This window comes from Natator depressus, chromosome 10 (assembly GCF_965152275.1).
Source record: "Natator depressus isolate rNatDep1 chromosome 10, rNatDep2.hap1, whole genome shotgun sequence".
NCBI lineage: Eukaryota > Metazoa > Chordata > Testudines > Cheloniidae > Natator > Natator depressus.
Genome location: NC_134243.1, coordinates 36,646,760 through 36,672,597, shown reverse-complemented (window position 1 = coordinate 36,672,597; position 25,838 = coordinate 36,646,760). Strand labels below are relative to the sequence as shown.

The following is a 25,838-nucleotide window of genomic DNA, read 5'->3' as shown; positions in this document are numbered from 1 at the left end:
CAGAACACTGGGCCAAAGTTGTTCCTGGTGTAACTCCACTGACCACTCTGGAGAGCACTGTTACTGAATGTGAGACAGGGGATGGCTACACTGCAATCAGATGTGTGACTGCAGCACATGCAAACATACCTGAGCTGGCTTTGATCTAGCTGGCTCGAATAACAATAGCAGTGAAGCCCTGGGCAATAAAGCGGCAGCTTGAGTACATACCCAAGGTCCCAGCTGGCCTTGTGCAGCCCTCGCTGCCTCAGCTTCCCTACTATTAGTACCCACTATTAGTAGATCAGTGCTAGCTCAGGTCTGTCTGTATGTGCTACAGTGTAGACATACCCATAGACAGATACTGAGCACTCATCCCTGGCATTGCTCCATTGATCACTCTGGAGATACCATGTCGATGAGTGTGATATAAACAGAATGCTGTCTGAGTGAATCTGCCCCTGCTTCTCTGCACATGCTCCCAGATCTGATTGTGATGGGCGAGGAAGAGGATCAATCTCTTACCTAGACACTCGTTGGCCTCCCTGGCGTTGGCCCTCTGCCACGGGCGGTCATAATGGAAGGGTTTGCAGCGGTCACACTCGGGGCCCTCAGTGTTGTGCTTGCAGTCGCACACCAGCTTGCCCTCCTTGTCCTTCACGCAGCGGGAGGCGTGCCCATTGCACTTGCACCGCCCCCCGACCTGGAACTCACCCACGGCATAGTAGTATGAAGACGAGCCGGTCCCGCCATCATCCTCCTCATTGTCCCGGCCCCCCAGCTCTCGGAACAAATGGGGGCGGCTGAAAATGACCCGGATGTCCGTAGCTGTCACCCAGTCCTGGAGCACTGGGCTGTTATCAAAATCTTGGGCGGAGGGCCGTCCGTCCAGCGTGCTGAAGGCAATGAGGCCCCCAGTGAGTGGGTACAGATCTGTGTGGCCATCAGTGCACAGCGCCTCCTGCTCATTTTGCTTGGTGACGGTGGCTTTGTTGGGCTTGCCGTAGATCTTCCGGCACTGGGAGGAGTAGTACTGGTAAGGCACCCAGGTCTTACCATAATCCATAGATTTTAAAATGGCCGCTGACTCAGGCCGGGGCGAGCAGAACTGCAGGCTGACGTAAATCACCTCAAACTTCTTGGCCAGGGAGAGGGTGAGCGTGACGTTTTGAGGGGAAAGGTGCAGGCTCTCGGAGCGCCAGCACGTCATGTTGGAGGCAGTGTTGAGGTCGGTGAGGTAAGATGCCGGGTGGGCTTTGCGGGGGTCTGAGGCATCGCAGTGGCGAGTGGGAGGCTTCCCACACGTGCTGGAGGCCTGCACTTCCTTCCCAAAGGCGGCATTGACAAACTCGGGGATGCAGCGCCGGGGGGCGCTGTTCTCATCGTAGCAAGGGTCAGATGCAGTTTGCTGCACCACAAAGGGGTTGATTGTCTGGGACAGGCCGAACACACAGGCAGTAAGCAGCAGCCGTAAGAGGTGCAAGAGATCCATCCTCGCCGGATAAGCTCTCTCCAAGACACACAAGCCAAATCCTCCCTAAACATAAAGCAAAGGAGCAGTGAATCACACATTCCAACCCCCAAGGTCTGAGCTCCCTTTCGGCAGGTAGAAACGCAGAGGCCAAACCAGTGTTTGGAGGCTGGCTGGGGGTTATGCTGGTGTCAGATGGCAGAGAATAGCCAGAGCTGATTGATTGGCTATTGTCAGTGCTGGCGAGCATGCAGAGGTCTGAGTCTGATGACATCTCTCCTTTGGGTGCCTTTCACCCAGACTGTAACCACGGAAAGCAGCCAGATCTCATTTAGATTGGGGGGGGGGGGGGGGTTCCTCAGTAACACGTTATTTATGATTATCTCCCTGCTCCATAAAATAGCTTCACAGACAGCTGGATAGATAGCATACAGGTCTGTGGGTTAAAGGAGGAAGGGTGGCCTTATGGTGCAGACAATGGGCTGGGACTCAGACAGCTCTGGTTCTTTTCCTGGCTCTGTTAGAAACTAGCTCTGTCTCCTCGGCCAAGTCACATAACCTCTCCGTGCCTAGGCTCCCACTGGTAAAATGGAAGTCAGAATATTCCCCTCCTTCCTGGTGGCACAGGGAGACTGGTGTTTCTAAGGCACTTTGATAGCCTCCTCTAGAAGGTGCAAAAAAATTGCAAAGTATCATTAAGAGAAGAAGACAGTGAGTAACTGCCAGCGCTACTCGATATGTTAACTTTGGCAACACATGTACACTGCGTCATACCGGTAAAGTCATTAACACTGAAGATAATCACACATTCAGAGCTGCTAAAGGTAGGAGCACAGGCCCAGGTCCTCAAAGGGATTTGGTGCCTAGCTCAATGGGAGTTAGGTGCTTAAACACTTTTGAGACGCTTGGCCATAGTGCTGTAGGAAGGGGCTCTCACTAACTGGGGACTGGGCACCTGGCAACCTGGATTCTATTCCTAATTCTGCCACTGACCTGCTGTCAGACCTTGGCCAATCATTTACCCCGCTCCTGGCCTCAGCTTCTCCATCTGTAAAATTGGGGTAAGGATACTGCCTTCCTTTAAGGCACTTTGAGAGCTATGTGTGAAAAGCAGTTCATAAGAGCTAAGCCTGATTATTATTAATCACTCTGTTGTTACCTTCACCACTGTCGTGTCTGAGCACCTGCAACATACACTAAGCGCCTCTGACAACACACAGAGATTCTGTCATTCTGTGTTTTGGCCACACTTGTTCAGCCAGCCAACAAAACCAGTTTGAATTGCACTAAGAATTCCCAGTGAGGAAGCAGCTGATGCTACACTGCAGTGTCTAGATTCCAGTGGGCTGCAACCCAGCCCAGGTTGCTTTCCTGACCCCAATTCAATGCTTCCCTAGCATTTCCTCACTGTCCATTCACACTGCTCTGCTCCCTTTCCCTCCGGCACCAGTGTCAATCTTTCTCTCCCCCTGGCCCCGGACAATGTGCTCCTGCCTCAGGCAGGGTGAGAATGCAGGGATTTAATTAGCTCCTAATGCCCCCAGAAGGGGAGCCAGCCAGCTTCCAAACTCTGTGTCCCACATCAAAGTCAGAGGGGGAGGTGTGAACACACCAGAACTGAGCAGAGCCTGCTGGGCAGCCATTCTCTGAGAGAACAGGGCATGTCCCACCCACTGCAAAGCCAGGGCCAGAGTTTATTCTCTGAGTGGGAAGTTAATCAAGCCATTTCCTTCCCTCTTCCCTCACCCTGCCTTTGGCTCTCCTGATAGTCACCCATCCTCAGGCTGGATCTCCAGGAGAACCCTGTATGAATATAATGGAACGTCGATTAGGGGGTGACAGGGTGGGGCATTTTTATACTAGTAAAAGCCTTTTCTACAAGACCTCCATGCAGTTAGTCCAGAAGAGAGTGTGTTTGCTGGGCTAGCTTATCTCACTGGGGACCTAGTAGAAGCTGTGCTGGCAAAAGCTCAGTTGTGCCCGTAGAAGCTACACCTCCATTAGGAGGGTTTGCTGGTATAGCTACCCTGGCAAACCTTTTCTATTTGGCTTTGGCTCTTCGGTGCCCTCCATATCTATCTACCGGTACTTATCTGGCCCCATCACTGCAGTGAGCTGAGTGCCTCAGCATCATACTGTATTTCTCCTCAACAGCCACCCGGTGAGGTAGGGACTATAGACGAGGCCTTAGTGAAGCAGTGACTGTGAGGAGCACAGAGTGGGGAGAACCCACTACAGCAGGGGCAGCCCAGCTTCTGATGCACTGACCCCTCACACCATGTGACACTAATGCCAGGGTGCCTTTCTCTGTCACAGTCAAGCTGTGTTCAGCCACGCGCTGGGCTTGTTTTTAGTGTGGCGGGTTGACTCTAGGCTTGGAAACATTCTCCCACCAGTGCTAACCCTGGGGCAGTTCCATGTTAGCAATGGTGGGAGCCCTAGTGTAGACAGGGCTGCAAGCCTCTGTCTGTGTTTTAAGCCCTATGGATATACCTACACTGCAAAGAAAAACGCCCAGCACCGAGTCTCAGAGCCTGGATCAATTGACTTGGGCTTGCGGGCTCAGGCTGTGGGGTTAAAAATAGCTGTGCAGATATTCTGGCTTTGAGAAAGCATGAAGGAGAGGAAAATATCAGTGAACATGGCAGGGTGCGGGACAGAAGAGTCATGCAAATTGTGACATTCATGAACGTGCTTGACATGTAGCAACCGGCAACATCATTGTGTGTAAGTCTGCCCATGAGCATGTAGAAAATTAAATCCCATGCTTGGGTGAGCAGGATAGTGAAAATGTTTTATGTGATGTCACAGAAATGACACACATGCCCGTCTAGCTCTCACCTTTGCCATCAGTGGGCAAGCTGAACCAGGGGAAGCAATGCTGAGAAATTTAAGCAGAAATTTTCTATTGTACAAGAGGCCCATGAAAGAGAAACTTTCAATGCATCTAAAAGGTGAGCTTGCCCGTTCTAAGATCTACTTCTACAGGAAACCATTGATGGCTAGATTGGCCAGCAGTTCAGGACAGGTGATTTGGTTTATTTTACATTTCAGATAAATTGGAATAACCAGGAACCATGGAGTTGTGCATGTAGCTAATCTATGTAACCACTGGATCTTACCTTCTTCATCCTCAATCTCCCTCCCCACTTCCCATCTTTTGTTTAGCATGTTCATCTTGTTTCACTCTAGGTTTAATTTCTTCCATGCAAGAGCCACGTCTGTCTGTGTACAAACATGCAGCACCTAGCGCTATGGGACGCTGAGCCTGATGAAGGCTTTTGGGAGCTACCTCAATACAGGCAATATATAATAGTGCTAACAGTGACCTGACAAAACAGTGCAACAGGGCATGACAAACAGGGCTGTGGTGCAGTGATACTTCATAGACGTTATGCTCAGTGCATATTAACCAATGCCCTGCCATTCCTGCTGCTGCGTCTGCCTAGGGTCCCCGCTGCATTCCCTGTTACTTCAAAGTCCCTGTGGCTGCTGTCCAGAACCAACAGAACATTTTCTGTTACCCTGAGGTTCCTGGGCAGGGTCAGAGGTGGCAGATGAAGCTGGGAGGGGAGAGTGGATGAAAAAAAGCCAACAAAAGTGTTTGCCAAGTTGAAAAGGACAAAAAATCAATTGGAATCAAATGTTCCTGCTTCTAAAAGAAGAGTATGAATAACAGGCCAAATTCTACTCTTGGTTATACCAGTGCAGATTTACAGTAACTCCACTAGCTTAATGGAGTTATTCTGGATTTACATCCAGACAGCTGAGATCAGCATCTGGTCTAAGTAGAAATGAAAAGAGAGAGAGAGAGAAATCTCAATCCTCGGAGATGGATTCTTCCACCCCGCATCCTAGAATAACCATGTAACAAGACATCTTGACTTTGTATCTCTCCACTATGACATTGCAACATCCCCCTGTTATGGCTTGGAGATGTGCTGATGTGCTATTGGCTTTGAAGATGCAGCAAGAGGCATTTAAACTTTCAATGGCCCTGCCAAAACTGGGACTGTCTTTTGAAATAGCAGGACAAGCAACCATGCCACATCCCCAGCTCTGGAAAGACAGTGCTGCCTCGGGGAGCTGATGTTTGCTTCTGCCAAACTTGGGCACTTTCCTCTTAAAAGGAGTTTTAGGAAAACAGAGATACCAGCTGTGATAAATGAGAGGGGGGATAGCTTCCTTTTGTGGACACCCAGCCAGCCAGTTGGCTATGGAATCCCTCTTGGTGGTTGTTCTCTGCTTGCTTTACCTGTAAAGGGTTAACAAAGTCCCCCAGGTAAAGAAAAGGGAGTGGGCACCTCACCAAAAGAGCCAACGGAAAGGCTAGAACTTTTTAAAATGGGAAAAAACTTCTCCTTTGTCTCTGTTGTGGTTCTCTGGGAAAGAGGGGAACAGGGAGCAGTTATGCTATGAGAAGCTTTAAGCCAGGTATGATGATAAATCATCAGATCATACCTAGAGCTACTTATTTGGAAACCCCAAACGTGTAAGTAGATCAGGAATGTTTGGAAAGACGTGATTAGTTTATTTCTGTTTATTTCTTATGGCTAGTGGACTCCTCTGTGCTAACCCCAGATGCTTTTTGTTTTGCTTGTAACCTTTAAGCTGGACCTCGAGAAGGTTATTCTTGATGTTTAAATTTTGTAAGTCAGTTTTTTAAATCTAGCAAAAGCCTAAGTTCCAGATATATTTTCTTTCTTTTTGTTTTTAATAAAATTTACCTTTTTTAACAGGATTGGGTTTTTGGTGTCCTAAGAGGTTTGTGCATATGTTGTTAAATTAGCTGGTGGCAACAGCTAATTTCCTTTGTTTTTCTTTCTCAGCTCTTCCCCTGGGGGGAGGGGCGGGTGAAATGGCTTGAGGGTACCCCACAGGAAGGAATTCCCAAGTGCGCCTTTCTGGTTTCAAAGGGGTATTTTGCATTTGGGTGGTGGCAGCATGTACCCATCCAAGGTCAGAGAGAAACTGTAACCTTGGGAGTTTAATACAAGCCTGGAGTGGCCAATGTTAATTTTTAAAATCCTTGCGGGCCCCCACCTTCTGCACTCAAAGTGCCAGAGTGGGGAATCAGCCTTGACACCAACAGCGTTCAGTGCTGCCCCCACCCCACAAGCCAGGTCAGAGTATTTATTCAGAACAGCAGAAACTGCCACTTTGCAGGATTTCTCTTTCTGCAGATACACCAAGCACAGGACAGGACAGTCTTCCCAGCAGGCACTTACCACTCACCAGTCCTGGAGCAGGCATGTAGGGGAAGCTAAATCACTTTCTTCCCCATATTTTGTGTTTTTTGTAGTTTTTAAATATTCTCATTTTATTAGTGATGCAAAAGAAATTTCCCGATATCCTTCCCCCACCCCTGTGTAAACCACTGCACTACCTTCTGAAGAATCAAGTATTGGAGGCATCATACTGGATGCTCAAACTCTGATCCAATATGGCAAACCCTACATTGCTAAGGCTCAGACTTCGCCACCTTTCACCGTCTCCTGGACACCACTCCTGACTGTACAGCCACTCGCTCCCGCTGAGGAAGGGAGAGAGGCTGAGGACCAGGTTAACATGATCTGGGAGGTTTTCCTTTAAAGAACACAGCCAGTCCTTTGGAAGGAAGCTCGCTCTTTTCCTAATGCCAAAACCACTAATGGGTTGGGAAGCTCCTCCTTTCCCAGCCAGGCACAGTCGTGCATCTGACTACTTTGGAACAGCAAAGCTGGCACCAGACTCCTCACAACTCCAGCCAACAGGAGGAGAGGTGGCAGGGAAAGGGGGTTCCAGCATGTCACTGGGGATCCACACAGACTGATCCCTGGACTTGCCCCTATTTGGTATCTATTTTCAGCAGCAATCCATGTCAGAAGAGAAGGGGCAATTTGCTGTGTGAACACTGGAGCCTTCCCATACAATAAGACTCGGCACTTCTATGGGACCATCCCTGTGAGGATATCAAAGCACTTAAAACATTACTGAATGCAGCTAAGTGTTGTTACCCCGATCTACAAGTGTGGAAACTGAGGCACTGAGAGATCAAGAATCTGATCAGCCTCCTCTTGGCATGCAACTCTGCACCCAAACTAACCGAGGGTACCAGTGCCAGTGTGCGTAGGACAGATGGATGCCTAACTGCTTGAATCTATGCGTTCAAAACTGGAGACTGTTTTAAAACAATGATCGACGTGCTATTACGCTATTATCGACGTGCCTGAGGTTACCCACAAAATCTGGAGCAGGGCCCAAGCTAAAGGCCAGATCTTCTGACTCCCAACCTGTTCCTTTACCACAACTGTCCTCCTTCAATAGCCCCCTGGCAGAATGAGAGGGAATCTGTCTCCATAATATCCAGTCACAGAGGGACGGAGAGACCTGCCTCCATATCCCAGGCTTGGAGGGGAAAATTTCCTCCCCTGATATCCCATCATGGGAGAGAGAACAAGCTTCTGCTCTACCTAGCTAGAGCACTCAGATGCCCCCCTAGTATCAGAGCACCGAACAACCTGTAGCATATTTATCCTATGGCAGGTAGGACACAGCTATTATCCCCATTGGGAATGTGAGGCACAAAGCAGGTAATGGACTTGCCCAGGGTCACACAGGCAGCCTGTAGCAGAGCAGGAAATTGAACCCAGGTCTCTTATGCCCGAGGCTAGCGCCCTAGCCACTGAACCATCTTTCTCAGCATAACCCATCTTGGGGAGGGCAGAGAGGGGCTCGTGGGTATGTGCCACAAATCCCATCCCCAATGTGATGGCAGAAAAGGCAGATGCCTCTTTTCATCATTGCTTTGATTTGGAGGCAGGGATGTGGATGCAGGGAGGCTACAAACCAGGAAGTTTCTGTCTAGTGTCATTCCCCCTCCTCCAACTTCACACATCAGGGAGACTGTGATAGGCTTCTGCAGATGATATAACCAACCCATTTCACAACACAGAGCAGACCAGTCATTGCACCACTAGGCATGGAAAGGCCTGTGGATGTGAAGGCCAGAGGGACCATTTATGGTCATCTAGTCTGACCTCCTGCAGAACAGAGATTTGTTGACCCCAGCTCGACATGGCATTGTGAGAAAACTGACTATGCTAATGGGCCCTGAGACCAAATTCCTTTGGAAATCTTTCCTGCATCATTAACAAACAATCCATAACTCCACAGTGTCCATCCAACAGCACATCTCCATTACAGATCAAAAGAAGGCAAGGACACGACATTTGGGCGTAAGCCAAGCAGCAATGATGGATGGATAATGGGGGAGACAACCGGAGCCCTTGTCTATTCATTGCCAGATTTTTTAACATTTGCTCTTTGGTTATTTTGTTTTTTTTATCTGTAACGTTTTTGTAGAGCAAGTGTCATTTTGGGGACAGTGACAGCTGGACTCCCCTGGAAAACACTTCCAATCTTAACTCTTTCTAAATTATGTTTTTGTTTGAATGTATGAAATTCTTTCCCCTGCAAATGCATTGCTTTGTTACCACCCCAATGCAATGCTGGAGACCTTTAACATGGAGCAAAATGCTGTGGATAATTGGAGGCGGGGAAGGGTAACACCCCAAAACTCCCAAACATTACCAGCCTGCTAAATCTCCTAGTGTCAGGTACCACGAACCAAGATGCCTATCTCACTGTGTCCTGCCCGCACAATGCACTAGTATAACTACCCTGGTGCAAACCCCTAATGCAGACAACTGCTCCACCACTACAAAACAAGGTTTGCAGCAGTGAGATTTTCCCTGGTAAATTGCTTACTAGTGGTAGATTAGGTGGTTGTTTCAGTGTAATAAGGCTGATGTAGTTATAACACCATTGCAAATTTTCCTAATGCAGACAAGCCCCCACCCACTCTAACTCCTCTCCTAATTCACTGGGCCCTTTGTCAGGTTCTCCCTGGTGCTGCTGCCCTAACTGAAATGTGCAGATGGTCACTGATTTCTCTGTCAAGAGCATCAGTTTAGCCTGTCTGGTGGCTTCCTTCCCTTTACGGGCACAGTCCGGACTTGCAGCGCTGCTGGGATCAAACAGCAAAAACACACTGGAAGAGAAAGAACAGGATAATGCTGACTGTAGGAAATACTCCTGGCAGGGCCAGCAGACGCAGCAAAGCAGCTAGCTGTTCTGAGTAAAGCAGCTAGCTGATCTGTGACTGAACCCTTGATTTATAGCAGGGCGGCTGCTTCGTCCAAATGCCTCCCAAGGGGCAATGGCTGATCTGAGCAAGAGATGCATTATTGTGAGTGTGTGCAATCCACACCTGCTCAGCATCCCCCCCCCCCCCACAACACCTCTAGTCAATACAATCAGTCTCCCCCACCTGAAGCCAAGAACTCATTTCCCCAGCCTACAAACTCCCTTTAATCGCCCCCACTTAATAAGTCTTAAACACCCTGCTGAGTGTTGTGGCCAGCACACCCTGGATCGTCTGGCACCTTGGCCAGGGACTTCAATCCCCTTGGGGCTAATCCAGCAGCAGCCCAGACTCAGTACTCCCCAGTCCAATGCCAGCATCGGCTATTTCAGAGCTCAGCTCAGGCCCAGACAGAATGAGAAGAGGAAAGCTGCAGGGAGAGAGAGAGAGAGAAGCCCTGCTGATCTCCCATCCCAAGCTCTGCCAGGAGGGGCAGGATGCTGCAGCTGCTCCTCTTCTGTCCAGTGTGCACTGGGAACTGTCCAGCAAAAGAGCACATGAGATCAGTGCTGAATCCTGATCTGAGGACACTGGAAAGCACCACCACCTGCTCTTCCTCTCCCTCCAAGCTGCTCGGAGAGCTAGATCCTCTTGGCAGAGGACAATGCACGGAGGACAACCCAGCTCACTCCACCTCCTGCCCAGCAGCAGAGAACCCCAGTGGTAACTCAGTGCAAAGAGGGTGCTTGGTGTTTACAGACTCCTTGCTCTCGGTGCAATGGGCTGTCATTCATTTCTTTCCTTCCTACAAACTAACAAGACTGCTGCCATTGCACATGTTGCTCATCTGTGTGCGTATGCCATTGCATCTGGTCTGCCTGCAGGGTGAGTTACACCACATCAGCTGTTCTGGGGACAGGGCAGCATTATGGGGAGAGGAGCCACAGCACTGGAAGGAAGCTCCTGTTTCTTCTATACCTTTCATTGCCTCTGAGCTCTTATGCCCTGCCCTGCTCTGATTTTGGACATTCGCTGGCCCCGATTCCAGGTTCAGTTCAACCTATTCCCAGACTAAGGGGAACCTACTTAAAAAATAACAAAGCACCAAAGAAGCTGGAGCTTTCCAAATGTGCCTTGCCCTGTCTCATGGAGAGACTCCCTTTCCAGCACACCTAGTTATCCCAAAGATAGAGAGCCCACCCTGTTATACTATGGAGACCAATGTTCCCTCTAATTTTTAACTGGCCGTGTATGCAAAAAATTTCTTCTGTGCCGCCGCCGAAGCAAAAAAATAAATAAATAAAAGCTGCCGCCAAAGCCAGAGTGCGCACGGTGCTTCACCGTGTGCGCAGGGTTTAAGATCTGTGTGTGCACACACGCGCACAGCTTAGAGGGAACAGTGCTAGAGACTCCAGCATATATACATTTAGCCCATCCTGTTCTCCTGGGCAGAGAGACCGTAACACACACAGCTCCCCCATTATGCCATGGGGAGAGAGCCCAACCCAGAGACTTAGCACACTTAGCACTGTTATCCTATGTGCAGAGAGTCCAAACAACACACCCAGCTCCCCCGTTTTCTCAGTGGAGAGAGACTACCACACATGCCTCGTCTGTTTATGACACACCAGCATTCCACCACTACATCACCAAAAGACCCCAATGCAGAGAGGTCACCCTACAAGGCCCTGGAGAGACCCCCTACATCTCACCCTATTATGCTTCAGTTATTTATTACATTCGGAATAGCTTCTAATAGCAAATTCCTGTGCAGAATTCATTTGTTCCCAGATGAGTTTATCAAAATTTAAATTTAATGCTCCTCAATGTATCCTGCATGAGCAAACGTGAAAATGAGCAGCTAGGAGGAGACTGCTTTAAACCTGTGAGTGACCAGAGAGGTAGAACAGTCTTGTGCTTAAGGCACTGGCTAGCAACTCAAGAGCTGTCGGTTCAAATCCCTGAGTGACTTTGAGCAAGTTACTTAGCCTCCCAGTACTTCAGCTCCCCTTCTGTAAAACAGAGGTGAGAGTCATTCCTTTCTCCCAGCAGGAGCTGTCTCGTCTCTTTAGATTGTAAGCTTTTTGGGACAGGGCCATCTCTTGCTCTTTGTTTGCACAGTACCTAGCACAATGAGGCCCCAATCTCAGTGAGGAGCCACCATAATAATAATTTTAAAAAACCCAAACTTGCTAATATTTGCAAACCAGTACCCACCAGCAAATACATCAATGTGCATTCTACTGCAAAGACACCTTCATGATTCCACAACTGCATCACCTGCTGGCAGAGTGGATTGATTTAAAATCAAGGCAATTTAAGTCAGCCATTTAAATCACCAAGTGGAAAGCCTCCATTTAAGTCATTAATCAACTTTTCCATTTGTGTTTCAGATAATTTTCTAAAGAAAGGTACTTTCTCATTGGTTGATATAACCATTAAACTATGTTGATTTACAGCTAAATAGAGCCTTTACATGAGATTTTGTACATCTTGTGGCAACCTATGAGGGTACACGATAACTATATGCATTTATTTAAGCAATTATATAGCGTAATATTTTCAGATTCTTATTAATTGTACCTTGTTAGTGTGTTAGAAAATGGTAAATGATATATTGCTTGTTTACCAGCCAGTTAATTTTTTGCTCATGATTAGTATCAGGCTGCATTAGGATAGTAATTTAAACAGCATATCAAATGTAGTTGTGTTAAACAAAACAAGCCCTTAATTGATCTATTGTGCTGTTTATAAAGCTTGACCTCAAAAGTTAGAATCAGGAGGGAAAATCTCTCTTTATAATGAAAAGCAGCCTTTAACGCAAAGTTTTTGATAGCAGTTCATGGATTCAGCATATTTATTTTAATGTTTTAAGGGATTTTAAAAAGTTTAGGCCTTAACATATTTTGTATTAAATTCAGATTTAATTTTAATCAGGTTTATTTTTGAAAGGAAAAATTTTATAATACTAATGCAAAACCAGACCTCTGCTCTCCAGCCCATAGGTGCAAACAGCATAATCCCTGAGCCACATATCTATGGCTCTGCATCGCAACGAAGATGGGGTCCACATGTTCACGAAGCAGCCTAACGTGGTGATATAATCCAGGGGCGTGACCCATTTGGAAAAATCTCTGCCAAGGAGAAAGGGAGTCAAGAAGGAGGAATCCATAGTGAACAGTCAAAACCTTGATCTGCTGCTGAGATGATGCTGCATCTGGGAAGAGCTGAGCACCCTCATCTCCCATTGACTCTGATGGGAACTGACCCCACTTACACCAGGCTAACCTCAGCCTATGGAGAGTAAAATCAGAAGCCTGTTAAACGCCGTGTCAATGATAAAAACATATCCCCCAGTTCTGCTCACAGTCACACCAGCATAAATCAACCTCTGCTCTACTGAAGTCACCCTGCTGTCAGACAGGAGTGAGACCAGGATCAGTTCCCTGGCTTTTAATGGGTTTTGGCAGCCTTTGGGATGGAATTAGCTCCCACCAATGTTTCTCCATCTGAAGCACACCATCCTGGAGCGTCTGGGCCATTTTCAGTCATTCCCAGAGCAATAGGCAGACACGCCACTCGTATTATGACAAACCCTTTTGGCAGTAATTCTGGGAGATTCCATTCCCAAGGCTCAGTTTCCACAGCACTCCAAACTAAAGAGACACGTCAAAGAGCCCAACTTAAAAAAACGGATCCGCTAGTGAGAGCTGAAAGAATAAACATAAGCACTAGGAACCAACAACGATTAATAATGGGCCCCAGCGGGTGCGACACAGCCCCACTGATTTCAATGGAGCTGTGCCCATCTACCCCAGCTGAGGATCTGGCCTGAGCTCTCACTATTAGTGACAGAAACATAAAAGCCCAGACTGTGGCTGATCCTTATGCTGGCGTGTAAGGGGGGTCACAACGAGCCACCCCCCCATTCTGTCCTCAGCCCAGCAGCCAGCTACAAGCGCACTGTGCCAGGGCTCCCGTTAGCAGCAGTGAGCTGTGGCCAGGGCCTGACCTTGGACCTTGGGCAGCAGAATGGCTCTCCAGGAGATAAACGTTTCTTGCCCGACTCTCTCATTTTATTGGCTTTCTGAGTCATGCTGAGTAAATATTTTCTCTCCCCTACAGAGGATCAGATACATCTGAGACTCACCCAGTGGAAGGGCTGGGGGGAGAGAGGCAGGACTGGGGCTGGAAGGCTTGGTGCCAAAACATTTGCTTCAGTTTTGGTTGCTGCTTCTGCCTCTCACTTGTGTCAAGCAATGAGCCAACACTTGCAGACTAATGTATCAATGTTGCAGAGGCCCCACATGAATGGAAATCATTATCACCATCCCATAGACAGAGACCACACACACACCACCCAGAACTCACCCCAGGACACCACTGAAAGAGATCTGGGGACTGTGGTATCTGCGGGCCTCACCTGCCTATTGCAGATCACGGCAGCTGCAATCTGCTCCATTTGATGCCTATTCAGCGTGACCCACAGACTACTGGCAAGTTACCAGGGAGGCCCTTGGTGGGGAGAAAGTTTAGGGCAGCCCCTCCCCCAGTTAACATGTCCAATGGAGACTCTGGAGGTAGAAAGGACCTGAATGTGATCTCACTTACACCAATATACACTGTGAGTAACACCACCAGCTCCAGCAAGCACTTTTACTCGGCTAGCAGACAGGCTCTGCAGCCCTCCTGAGTGAGACCTGAGTCAGAGCCTCTGAGGGCTGTGAGAGCACATCATTAACCCTTTACCAGGAGCAAGCCACCAGTGGATGTCTCGAAAGTGCCCTTTGGAGGCCTGAATTCCCACTACAGGTCCAGCTGGATATTTTCCTTGACTTGCTGTCCTAAACTGCTGTTTAGTGTTGCTGCACACTGTTAAACAGCTGCCACGATCCACCCTTGAGGTGGCTGCATTTTAGTGATAAGTGAAGTGATTTCCCCTGCTAATTTATTTTTTGGAGCCTTGATAGGATTTAAGGTTTAAAAGGAGGTATTACATTTTTACATTAGAAATCAGTGTGACTTTAATAATCAAGTAACTGTTCCATTAACACCTAAACACGTTGCCTCTTAAAACATTTTATAAACACTAACTGTGGATATCCTTACCCTGCATGTCTTAAGGGAGAGAATTTATGGGGCCAGATTTTCAGCCTGGCCTTAAATGGAATTTCTGTTTTACAGCCACAGTTATGGGGGTATAAATAACTGCAAGATCAATGTGTGTCATTTAGATGTCTAACCATATGTCCACACTAGAGCTGGCAGGTGCAAAATTCCCACTTAAGGAGACATCTCTGCGCTAGCTCAGTCCAAGCTAGCATGCTAAAAATAAAAGTGTAGCTGTAGAGGTGTGAGTGGCCCAAGTGGCTAGCTGCCCTGAGTACCTCTGATCTCGGATAGGACTGTGCTCGGGGCAGCTAGCCCCATCCTGCTGCTCGTGGTGCCGTAGCTATGCTCTATGGGTTTGTCTACACTGCAGCTGGAAGCCAGTGTGCTAAAAATAACAGAGTAGCCGAGGGGAACCCAGGTGGCAGCTCAGGCTAGCCAACTGAGTATGTACCCAGGGGGTCCAAGCAAGCTGATACTCAGGCAGCTAGCCCGAGCCACCGCCCGTGCTACCCCAGCTACACTGCTATTTTTAGCACACTAGCTCAATCAACTGGGATGCAACATGGTGCTTAATTGTCTGACCGGACAGCACGGTGCCCACAGACTGCAGGCGCAGACAAGCAACTTGTTTTTAAAGCTCTTTCCCTGTGGGTCAGATTTTCAAAGACAGGTGCAATGGATGAGCCAGCAAAAAAACAAAAGAAGCCAAGCCACATTGGTACCTGCAAAGGACCTTATGAGGGCACCCAACAGGTTAGTGCAAAAGAGATCCTTTGTACATAACCCCTATTGTGGGTCAGCAGAAGAATTTGAGCCCAGGACCTACAGCACCATCCTAGTTAAGCAAAAAGTGCAACTAAATTAGCAGACAGCAGTACTAGATGGTTATCCTCTAGGTGGGCCCACCACTAGAGCGGGGCATGACATACAACAGACCAGTCTGTTACATGGCAGGTTTGGGGCCATCCTTGGAAAATGTGGCCATATCAGATTTACTTTATGGGTAATGGGCGATTGTTAATCAAGACTAATTGAATTAGTGAAATCAGCCCAGAGTCTCAGAAGTCCGAGATGGAAAAGAACTGTCAGATTACCAGTCATTCTACGCACCAGGATTGTTCCCCAAAGGGCAGTTTCTACCGTTTTTATATAGTGACAAGAATGAGAGTACAGTGCAGATAAAATGGATCTTTTTTCTCTTGGGGAAATGGGAAAATAAAGCTTCATTCCAGGGGATTTTCACAGGCCCCCTTTTCCAGCAGCTCTCCGGGGAAACACTTTTCCTTATTTGGAATTAGTTTGGAAATGGAAACTCTGGTCTCCCCTCCTGTAGTACTCCTTTGCTTGCCTGGCACACCCCCGGGGATTAGTTCCAAGGATCAGTGAGGGATGAGCTCGTTTGCAAGCTGCCCTTTGCTCCAGCGGAGAGCTACGATTGTCAGGAGAGGAAGGAGCACGTATGTGCTCTGTTACAGTGCAGCCAGGCCCAATGCCCTCCAACATGGAGATGCTCAATGACAATCAGCAAGAACACGTCCAGTGGCATTGGCGAGGAGCAGGGGACCCTTTCTAGAAACCTCAGTCACAAGGATGTCGGAATCAGAGCGGGGTGGGGGGGGATTCAGATTAAACAAGAAATTGCAGATTAACAAATAGATTCAGAAAGAACCCATCTCCCAAAGTCCAACTGTACTGGACAGGTGTGGGCACCATCCTGTCACCAGCAAACCCTAGTGCCAGGCATCCCCCTTCCCTGGCACCCAGTCACAGGCCTCTGTGCCTCTCACCCCAGCACCCAGTCATGGACCACGCGGCACCTGACCCCAGCAACCAATTAGAAAAAGCAGCTCTCTATAGACACCACTAGATCTGGTTAAACTATTCATTTAAAATAATATTGATTATTATTTCAACTCCAATTGCAGTTACAGAGCCCTTCCAAAGGGATCCCAACTCTAGGGGCTGTCTATATTACTCACAAGCATTTTCAACAACTGACTTTCAACCTCTGTGTTGTTTGCCAGCTTGTTCACTTTGACCATTCAGGATTAATTATCCACTATTTAGAAGAGATGATTGGTCACCTAGGCCTCATGGTATTGATTCTGCACACTGATTGGATGACTGAAGGTTTTTAAAAAGAAGAAGATAACAGGTGAAGCAGGTGGGAAGTTGGTTCTGATGTTGAAGGGAGAGGGAAGGGGTACCCTGGGGAGCAGGCTAGCAGCAGGTGAGGGGTGGAGGAGGGAGATTGGGGTCTGTAATGCGAGGGATAGGAGGTGTCCTTGTGTGGAAATGATTTAGATGTGAGAGCCTGGATGGAGGGGCAGCAGCATCAGAAAGATAATTAAAAAATAAGGGACGACATATAAACCATCCAAGCCTTCATATGAAGACTGCTGAACTTATGCTCCTTCTGGTTGGTTTAGATTGGAGACCATAGATGGGTGTCAGCTACTGGAGTATGCCCCATTAATAGGGTATGTCTGATACCAGAACATGCAGGAACTAGTCCATATAATGAGGGAGTCCTTTCTCTCTTGCTCCCACCTTGCTCCACTGAAACCCATGGTGAGAAATCTGCAGATTCTGAACTCTTCATTGTATCGGGGCTCCCCTTAAGTGGTGATCCCTCTAATACGGGGGTCCAGCCTATTTCACCCATGAGTGCACTTCACTGCAGAACCGGCCCCTCTGCCCTCCCAACCCCTTTTTGGTGCTGCTTCCCGTGCATGTTTAGCCCAGCGTCAGCTGTGGAATGTTTCTGTCCCCAATCTACGAGCGGAATGTGCCAAGACCAAACTCAGCTCCGGCCACGGATAAATCATTCCATGTGTCGCCGGGATAAAAACACAACTGAGAAAAATGTAAAATGAAAGGAAAAACTCCACACAGCCAGTGGTGGGACCAACGTCTGGTTTGACATAAGGTGGCAACGCATATAACAGTTAAACCAAACGAGCGGGCGCTGGCCAAGGAGCTGTATGCCTGGGACACCACCAACAGCGTGGCTAGAAGAAAAGCTGGTGAGGTGCTCCAACAGTACGCTGAGGAGGACCAGAAAGAGACAGAGCGAATGGCATTTCCAGCACACCCATGGGAGAGGGTTAATGGAATGATCAGTGTACACAGGGGAGGCTGCTAATGGCACATGCATAGCATGATGTGCTGTATGTCAATGGTGCTAATGAGGCTACTGATGTTTCCTTATGTGCTCTGTCCCTCTGGCCCATTTTAAATTTAAATATCAGAAATCAATACAAAATATTTATATATAGACACACCAATTTTTTTGCTCTTGGATTTGGTCTGCTGATCATTCTGCTGATTCTCAGAGTAGAGCGGGTCTGGAGGCATCTGCTGTTCACTCCACAAAGCATACATGTATGGACGCACACACTATAATACAGGGATCAGAGTAACAGCCGTGTTAGTCTGTATTCGCAAAAAGAAAAGGAGTACTTGTGGCACCTTAGAGACTAACCAATTTATTTGAGCATGAGCTTTCGTGAGCTACAGCTCACTTCATCGGATGCATTCATCGGAGCTGTAGCTCACGAAAGCTCATGCTCAAATAAATTGGTTAGTCTCTAAGGTGCCACAAGTACTCCTTTTCTTTTTATAATACAGGGAGAACATCCAAGAGAGCCTTCCCTGGAACAGGCATTCACAGCACTGGACACTACAGTGCATTGTTGCAGACTAACGAGACAGTATTACGCAAGCTGTGTGAAACCACACTGGCACTACTAAGATATAAGTACAGGTAACACCAAACAGAACTTTATGGTTTAAACTACATAGGCCAGATCCTGATCTCAATTACACCAGAATAAGACATAATCAACTGCATGCAAATGAGTAGAATTACTCCCAATTTACACTTGTGTCCTTCAGAATCTGGCCTAATTTCTCAGAACTTGACTTACATACATTTCAGTCTTGACATGGGGGTGGGAGGAGGGGAGAAAGTCTTCCCTAAAGAGACCAGATTTCCTATGTTATCAAAAACAATGGAGAGAAATCCATAGAGGCCCAAACCTGACCAAAGACTGTCAAATATGCAGGGAGAGCTGCCAATGAATGGTTGCTTAAAAGCATTCCCATTATCATTAGGAAGCTCTTTTGCAGAGTTTTTAATACCACAGGGAGAGAAAAGAACTGAAACTAGTGAGATGACAATGGCCATCTTGCTTTTAACCCTGAGATTCTGCCAACTCGAGCTTTGCTCACTGGACCCCCAGGGTAAAAACCACACAGAAGGGCAGCTTGGGATGATTTAGATGCGCACACTGAAAAACTGATTCTATTTCAGGGAGTGACCTAGTCTGCTGCATTCACCGACTAGCTCATCACTCCAATGCTTACTTATGTGATTTCTCCCACTAACGACACTCAAGACCAACAGTAGCTCAAGAAGACACCTGGAGCCACTGTTCTTCCAGGAACGGAAAGCCGGGATAGTGCGGCTGTCCCGACACTAAACCATTTAGTAACGTCTAATGGTGCCCAACTTGTTGCTTTACATGACCTTAATCCTGGCCCAGCCATCCTAAACCCCTTCACACATTCCTGCCGCATTGTTCCACTCTGTCACGTGCTCTCAGGACTATCACTTGGTATGCAAAGGGCTTTATTACTGCTGATCCAATCCCGACTGCTGGGGCTGTGGGATTCTCACAGTTCTGCTGCAGAACTCCTATTGTTTTTGCCCCCATCCGGGAACAAAGTGATCTGGTTTCCATAACGTTCCTTGTTGCCTTTTCATAACATGCCGGGCACAGATGTTTAAAATAGACTGGATGAATATTTAATATGTTATTAATAGACGACAGCTCTTGGCTGGCTTTGAAAGATAGCTCACGTATGGTATGGGGCGGCATATGACAACGGGTCCAGAAATCTATTTCACTCTGACATGGGGTTGATCTAATGTTTCTCCTTGGTTACTGGTAAGACATTTAACTCTCCTTGTGTCACATGGCTATGTATTGTGCTTGAGTGCAGGCCAAGTCTGTGAGACTTGGAATAGATTTAATAGATGGACTCACATTTTTACCATTGTGGGCAAGGCGGAATATGGAAAATGCTCTAGCGCCCTGTGCAGAACTTGGGGAGAGGTGAGAGGAGAATGAGGTGCTGAATGAACCCTGAGTACTACCAGCTGCTTGCTAATGTAGTAATACTAAGCTCTCCTAGGATGCAGAACACAGGCCCTGCTCCAAAAGCTGTACTGCTCTCAGGCCCTGGCACCAATGCTCCAAGAGCCGTACTCACCCAAAGACTGGACCCTCTGATGACTGTGAACCCCTGCCCTGACCCCTGTCCCAGAACCTGAGCCCCCTGCTCTGAGACCTGTGTCCCCTCAGGTCCCAGAATCCCTGCCTAGAAGCCTGTATCGCCATAAGCTGTGAAACCTGCATCCCCCTGAGACCCCAGTATTCCCTGCACCAAGGCCTGTGTCATCTCAAGCCTGGCTCTGGGACTCACACATCTCTTAGGCCCTGGATCTACTTCATGCCTTGTAAAACCCAGCCCTGTGCCCAGCACTAGACCTGGACTCCTCTCAGTATGTGGGGCTCACATTCCGGACCCCACCCTCCCTTGGGCCCATGCTCAGAAACCTCCCCCTCACCCCTTAAGTTGTGCTTGGGGATCTGTATTCCCCTCAGACCACAGTACCCTGCTCCAACCCCCACCCAAACCTTGGTCTCTGGGACCTCCACACAGAGCTGGGCTGTTCAACATAAGCATAAAAGCACGTCAGCTCCCTCTGTTTTATAAAGGGAATATTGCAGAAAAAAGGCAGTCCCTAAAGTTTCCTTTGCGCTTGCATTCAACACTTATGTGGAGCCCCTGTCCCTGCGTCCCAGGCCCCTCTTGCCTATCCCTCACAGAATGCAAACAGACATGCAGGTTGTGTGTGAGAGAGTGGAGCTAAAGCAACAACCCAGAGTCGGCCTCCAGCCATCGCAGGTACACAGGCCTGGTCCCCCCAAAGTCGGACAAACTAAAGGTTGTGATTTTGGAATGATGTCGTTGGACTGGTACAGCTTTGTGCGTGGACACTCTTAGGCCAGTTTAAACCTGGCTTAAAGCAGTTTAGTTTGCACTGCTAAATTCAGGCCTTGGCCACTGATGCTGGCATAGCTACTGATCACTTAGAGAAAACACCCACCCCCCGGAGCGACACAGCTACCCCAAAAAGCGTAGTTGCAGCTGTGCCAGCAGAAGAGTGCTTCTGTTGGCAGAGCTAATGTCCTTCAGGGAGGTGGTGTTCCTTCCCTCGCGGAAGAACTTCTTCCGTCGGTGTAGGCAGCACCTACACGAGGGGGCTATGTGGCCATAGGCTCTGGAAGAGAGACAGAGCCCTTGTCCACACTAGAAAAGTATTGCTGTCATAGCTGTATCCGCACAGGTAGATCACAGCAAACCCTTCAAGCAGTTCAGACTGGCATACAAGCACTTCTACCGGGACAGCGTAGAGGAGTGCCCCAACAGACAGTGACTCCTGCCAAAGCACTTCCTGCGCTGTTAGAAGTGCGTCCACACTAGAGTTGATACCAGCACAGCTATGTTGGTAAAATAAAAGTGACACCCCCCCCCCGCCCCAAACAACATAGTGATGCTGGCACAAGCTTAAGCCAGGCCTTGAAGGCACAAGATAACCTGAGGCCACGTCTACATTACAACAGCACGGCTAGGGCACCACAGAAGGAGCTTTTCTGTCACTTGTGGGAACTCTGCCTTCTTGAGTGATGGCAGCTGCGTTGGCAATACCATTCTTCCGCTGAGCGAGCTGCGTCTCCACCCGGATCGTGTCGGCAGAGCTACAACGCTGTGGGTTTTCTCACCCCTGAGTGAGCTATGTCTACCTAACTTTTAAGTGTAGCCCAGGCCTGGTATAATGAGTTTTAAATAGCTATAAGAGCGTCTGCACATGGAAGTTGCACTAGCTTAACTACTCTGATTTAACTTAGCAGTGCAAGTTCTGGGGCTAGACAAAATCTGCCCTGGGAGGAGAGGGCTGCCTTTGCATGTAACTTTACTTGGCATACTTCATTGGTTAGCAGCCACCCTGTGTCTCGCACTGGGTCTTCCTCCCTCAACCCATTCCACCTGCCACTGCCACAGGGCCAGATGGGCCAGGAGCTGCAGGCTGCACTGGAACTGGCTCTGGCCACCCCACTCTGCAAGCTATTGCCCAAGAAGAAAGATGCTTCTGTCCCATCTCCCCTGGGTGCCAGCCATGGGGACTTGGGGAAGGGAGCAGATATGGGATCAGGCAAACATATAAAGAAACCAAGCGCTTCAGTGGCCCCCCACCAAACGTTTCCTCCCAATTTACATCCCATCCTCTGATCAGCTGACTTTTAGTCTCTCTCTCTCACATACACCTTCCTTCTTTACTCTGACAACTGAAATGCCCAGATCTCTGCCTTGCCCGGCCCCCGGGCCCAGCTGCAGCGGGCTCCATCGGAGACGCCACCTGTCCCGAAGGCCTTTCCCTCGCCTACCCGTGGCGGAGGGGGAAGGCGCAGAGAGCAGCAGCAGGATGGGAGGGGAAGAGCCCTCAGGTCAGAGGCCGAGGGGCCTCTCCCAGCACCTGCCTCCCGCTGCTAGGACCCCGCCGCCGGGCCCTGCACTTGCAAAGGAAGCGAAAAGAGAACAAGCGGCCGAGCGCTGGGGCTGCTGCGGCTCGCCACGGAGCGGGCCCGGCTCAAGGCGAAGCTGGGGCCGGGGGAGAGGCAGCGAGGCCAGCGCCCCAGGCCCTTCCCCATCCCGGCTTAGAGCCAGCTCGAATACCGCAGCCCGGGAGCTGCCAGGGGCTCCTGGAGCCGGTGCTCCCCGCCCTCACCCCCGGGGCAGCGGGCCGCTGGAAGTCCCAGCACGGCGCGGCGCTGCTCGCACGGAGCAGGGGGCAGGACCGGCCAGCCAGGAGCTGTGTAGGAGGACGGGGCCGGTCCCTCGCCAGGCAGGCTCTGCTCGGGGTCCCGCATCCCCCCCCCCCCCGCCCCATCCCGGAATGCGGGGCTCTAGACCAGCCCAGCTGGCAGGGGCCAGCCCGTGTCCTCCCGCGCACAGCCCGGGGTGCCCCGTGTCCAGCCCCTGGCGGCTCTCCAGCGGGTCTGCATCCGGCAGAACCGGGCACCGCCTCCGGCTGCGGCCCAGTTCTCCGGACCGAGTCCCGGAGCTCGCTGCCCCCCGCCCCCCGACTCTGTCTTTCACAAACTGGGCGGAAAGCGGAGCCTGTCACACGATCCCCAGGTCCGGGGAAGCAGCGCCTGGGAGACCGCCGGCTGCTAGAGCCCCGGCGCGTTAGCAAAGGAGCGGGGCGGGGGGAGACTGGTGAAAAGTTCCGTCTCTGCTGCGCTTGCGGGACGGGGCCGCGAACAGATCCCACAGGAAACCCGGGGGGAGCCCAGGAGAACAAGGGAGCAGAAAAAGCATCTAGGGCAAAGGAAAAGCGCACTGAGCGGGGTTTAACTTGGAAAGGGCGGAATTAGCAGGGCGTGCGCGCCCCAGGTCGCTAGTAAGCGAAAGAAAAGGGCCCCCTCCCCCAAACAAGCGTCGAGGCATTGGGAAAGGACGGGAGACAGGACACAACCTCCCCCCAGCCCCAGGGACAAGATCTCTCCCCTTTCCTTAGAATGAGAAACACTGTCAGAGACTCGTAGGGCTGGAAGCAACTTACTGGGAGCCCGGCAGGTAGACGGTTCCTGGTAACGCGCGGTTCCCAGCAGTGATGCAGCCGAAGGGGTGTAATTCCAGACGCCAAAGCCCTTTTACACAGACGCGAGTGTAAGATTTGTGCTTATTTATCTCGTGGGGAGGGGGGAGTAAAGCAAAGCCCAGCCCCCGCACGGTGTGGTCTGCAGCAGCCCCTCGCTTGGTCCTCGAGTCCCTTGGCCGCTTCTCGGGGTTCTCCCAGCTCGCTGCACTCCTCCTCTCTCCTGGATCTCACTGAACTGCTGCTGGGAGGGACGAGAGCAAAAGGGAAGAGAGGGGAAAACATAGGCAAGAGGGAAAAAACTGAGCCCCAGCTGCTGCCTTGAAGCAGAGTAAAAAGGTTTCAATAAATCCAGGGGTTGAAAAGAAGGGAAAAGTCAACTCCCCGAGGAAATCAGAAGCAGATTTCAAGACATTTAATCACATGCAGGGAGGTGTGTGTGTGTGATGTGGCTTGCCTCCTCCCTCCTTCTCCAGCCCTCCCTCTGCTCTCCCTCTTCTGCTCTATTGAGAGCAGGGGCTGCCTAAGCCATCCCCATTGCAAGAAAAGGCAGAGGGGAAGAGGGGAAATGCAAAGGAAATACAGGAGGAAAACAATGTCAAATGTATTTGGAGAGGAAGGGAACCAAGCCAGGCCAGAGAGCTGAAAGGGGAGGAGAATGGCAGAGGGGGAGCAGAGGAGAATGGGCCAGAATGCTCTAGGAGAGGGGGGATGCTAGCAGGAAAGCTCAGCTGAGAAAAGGGAGGGTATAGCAAACAGAGCAGGGACTAGGAGGGTGTATGGGAGTGGGAGAGTGCCTCACCTCCAGCTCCTTTGCAAAGGGTGAGAACAGGAAACTTTCCGCTTCACAGGCACTTGGGTTCTTGGAGGTTCTAGGAAATTGAAAAAGGAGGGGCTGGCCTGGGGGAGGCTGGGCTCAAGCTAAACACTGGGGCCAGAGGGGAAAGTGTCAGCAATGTCCAGGACTCTGAGCTCTCCTGTGTGGGGTGCTTTTCCCAAAGGGGCGGGGGGGGGGAGAATGCTGTTACATAACTATCATGGTGCCAGAGGATGCTGCTGTGGCCTTTTCACTTTACACTGGTGACACTCACAGGGAAAGCCCTGGCAGGTTCTAGGAGTCCCCAGGTCTGGTTGCAGTCCCTGGGCACTGCAGTCATTAAGGCTGTTTCAGGGGCAGTGAAATGACCTCAAAGACCTGGGTGATGTACACTGCTGGCCTAGGCCAGCACCAACAAAAGTGCATCCACAGACACCAGCAGCAAACTGTAGCCTTAGCTAGAAATTGTCTGATCTCATTTGCATATGCAAATAAGATGCCTAGCTAAATGACCTCCTTTATCTTCATGCACCTGACTGGTGCAGAGCTTGGACACAAGGGGAGAGGAAAAGCCACCATTAGACACTAGGTTCATAGATTCCAAGGCCAGAAGGGACCACCAGGATCAGCTAGTCTGACCTGCAGAACACAAACCAGAGAACTGTCCTGAAAACTGCAGAGGGGATTTTTCTTTTTCAATCAGATGCAGTCTGGAAGTATTGTAACCCCTGTTTTGCCTGGCCGAGAAGCTGCCAGGACTAAACCAATCTGTGCCTGGCCTCCCACTGGGACCAGCCACCCACCCTGATGGGGAAAGCCACCTGAGCCACTCTGCAGAGCAAGGAGTGCACTGGTGAGCCAACAGCCCAGGAGGCTGTATATCAAAGGCTGATGTAATGCAGAAGGGGGAGCAGAACTATGCCTAGCATCCTGCCCACATCCCAGATGTGAAAAGATCCAGGATTATCTCCTGAAGCCAGATCTCTCCCTGAGCACTTCCAATTCCCAGAACCTGAGGCTTCATCAGGTGACCTGGTCTACACACAGCCAGTGTGGTTATGCCTGGGATGGATTTTTCCCATTCTGTTTGATTGGAGTTTCCAGGATTTCAAGTCTAGGAATAAAATTCACAAATCAAATGGTCTCTCTAGCTGATCCACATCCAGGTTTTACCCTGATCTCCCTATCCTTCAGCCAGCCCCTAGGTCACCTGTGAAATGAATCCAAAATTCCCGTGTAGGAAAAGATGAAACTAATTTAATCATCATTTGTGTAAGTGAGGAAATAGAGACAAATGGAAAAGCTGGATCTGGATCATTCATTCACTGAACCTTTTGGTGCTAGTATTAATTTCAGAGGGAGAACTCACAGCTATCGCAAGTCCCACTGCCAGTCCCTGCTTCTCCGCTCTTATTCTAGGGAATGGTTGCATCACTGGAATCAGCATGCAGGCCTGTGCGATGAGCCAGTATAAGCCCACAAAAGCTTATGCTCAAATAAATTTGTTAGTCTCTAAGGTGCCACAAGCAGATACAGACTAATATGGCTGCTACTCTGAAACATATCTGGAAAGCCTGGGTGGGAGCTGGGGAATGCCAGGTGC

General features: G+C 49.6%; 1 protein-coding gene across 2 annotated transcripts in view; it reads right to left on the bottom strand.

Annotated features, from left to right (window-relative positions):
- NTN3 (netrin 3) overlaps window positions 1–23,986 on the bottom strand; it is an 86,197-nt gene extending 62,211 nt beyond the window's left edge. The window contains exons 1-3 of one of the 2 annotated variants that reach the window (XM_074965747.1): window positions 23,383–23,986; window positions 4,292–4,331; window positions 505–1,516 (exon numbers count right to left, since the gene is read on the bottom strand). In XM_074965747.1, coding sequence (XP_074821848.1) covers window positions 505–1,516; window positions 4,292–4,300 — 1,021 coding nt within the window. In that variant the 5' untranslated portion in view covers window positions 4,301–4,331; window positions 23,383–23,986. The remainder of the gene's footprint in view (window positions 1–504; window positions 1,517–4,291; window positions 4,332–23,382) is intronic. The other variant, XM_074965748.1, reaches the window with a different exon arrangement.
- Between the last annotated feature and the right edge of the window lie 1,852 nt (window positions 23,987–25,838).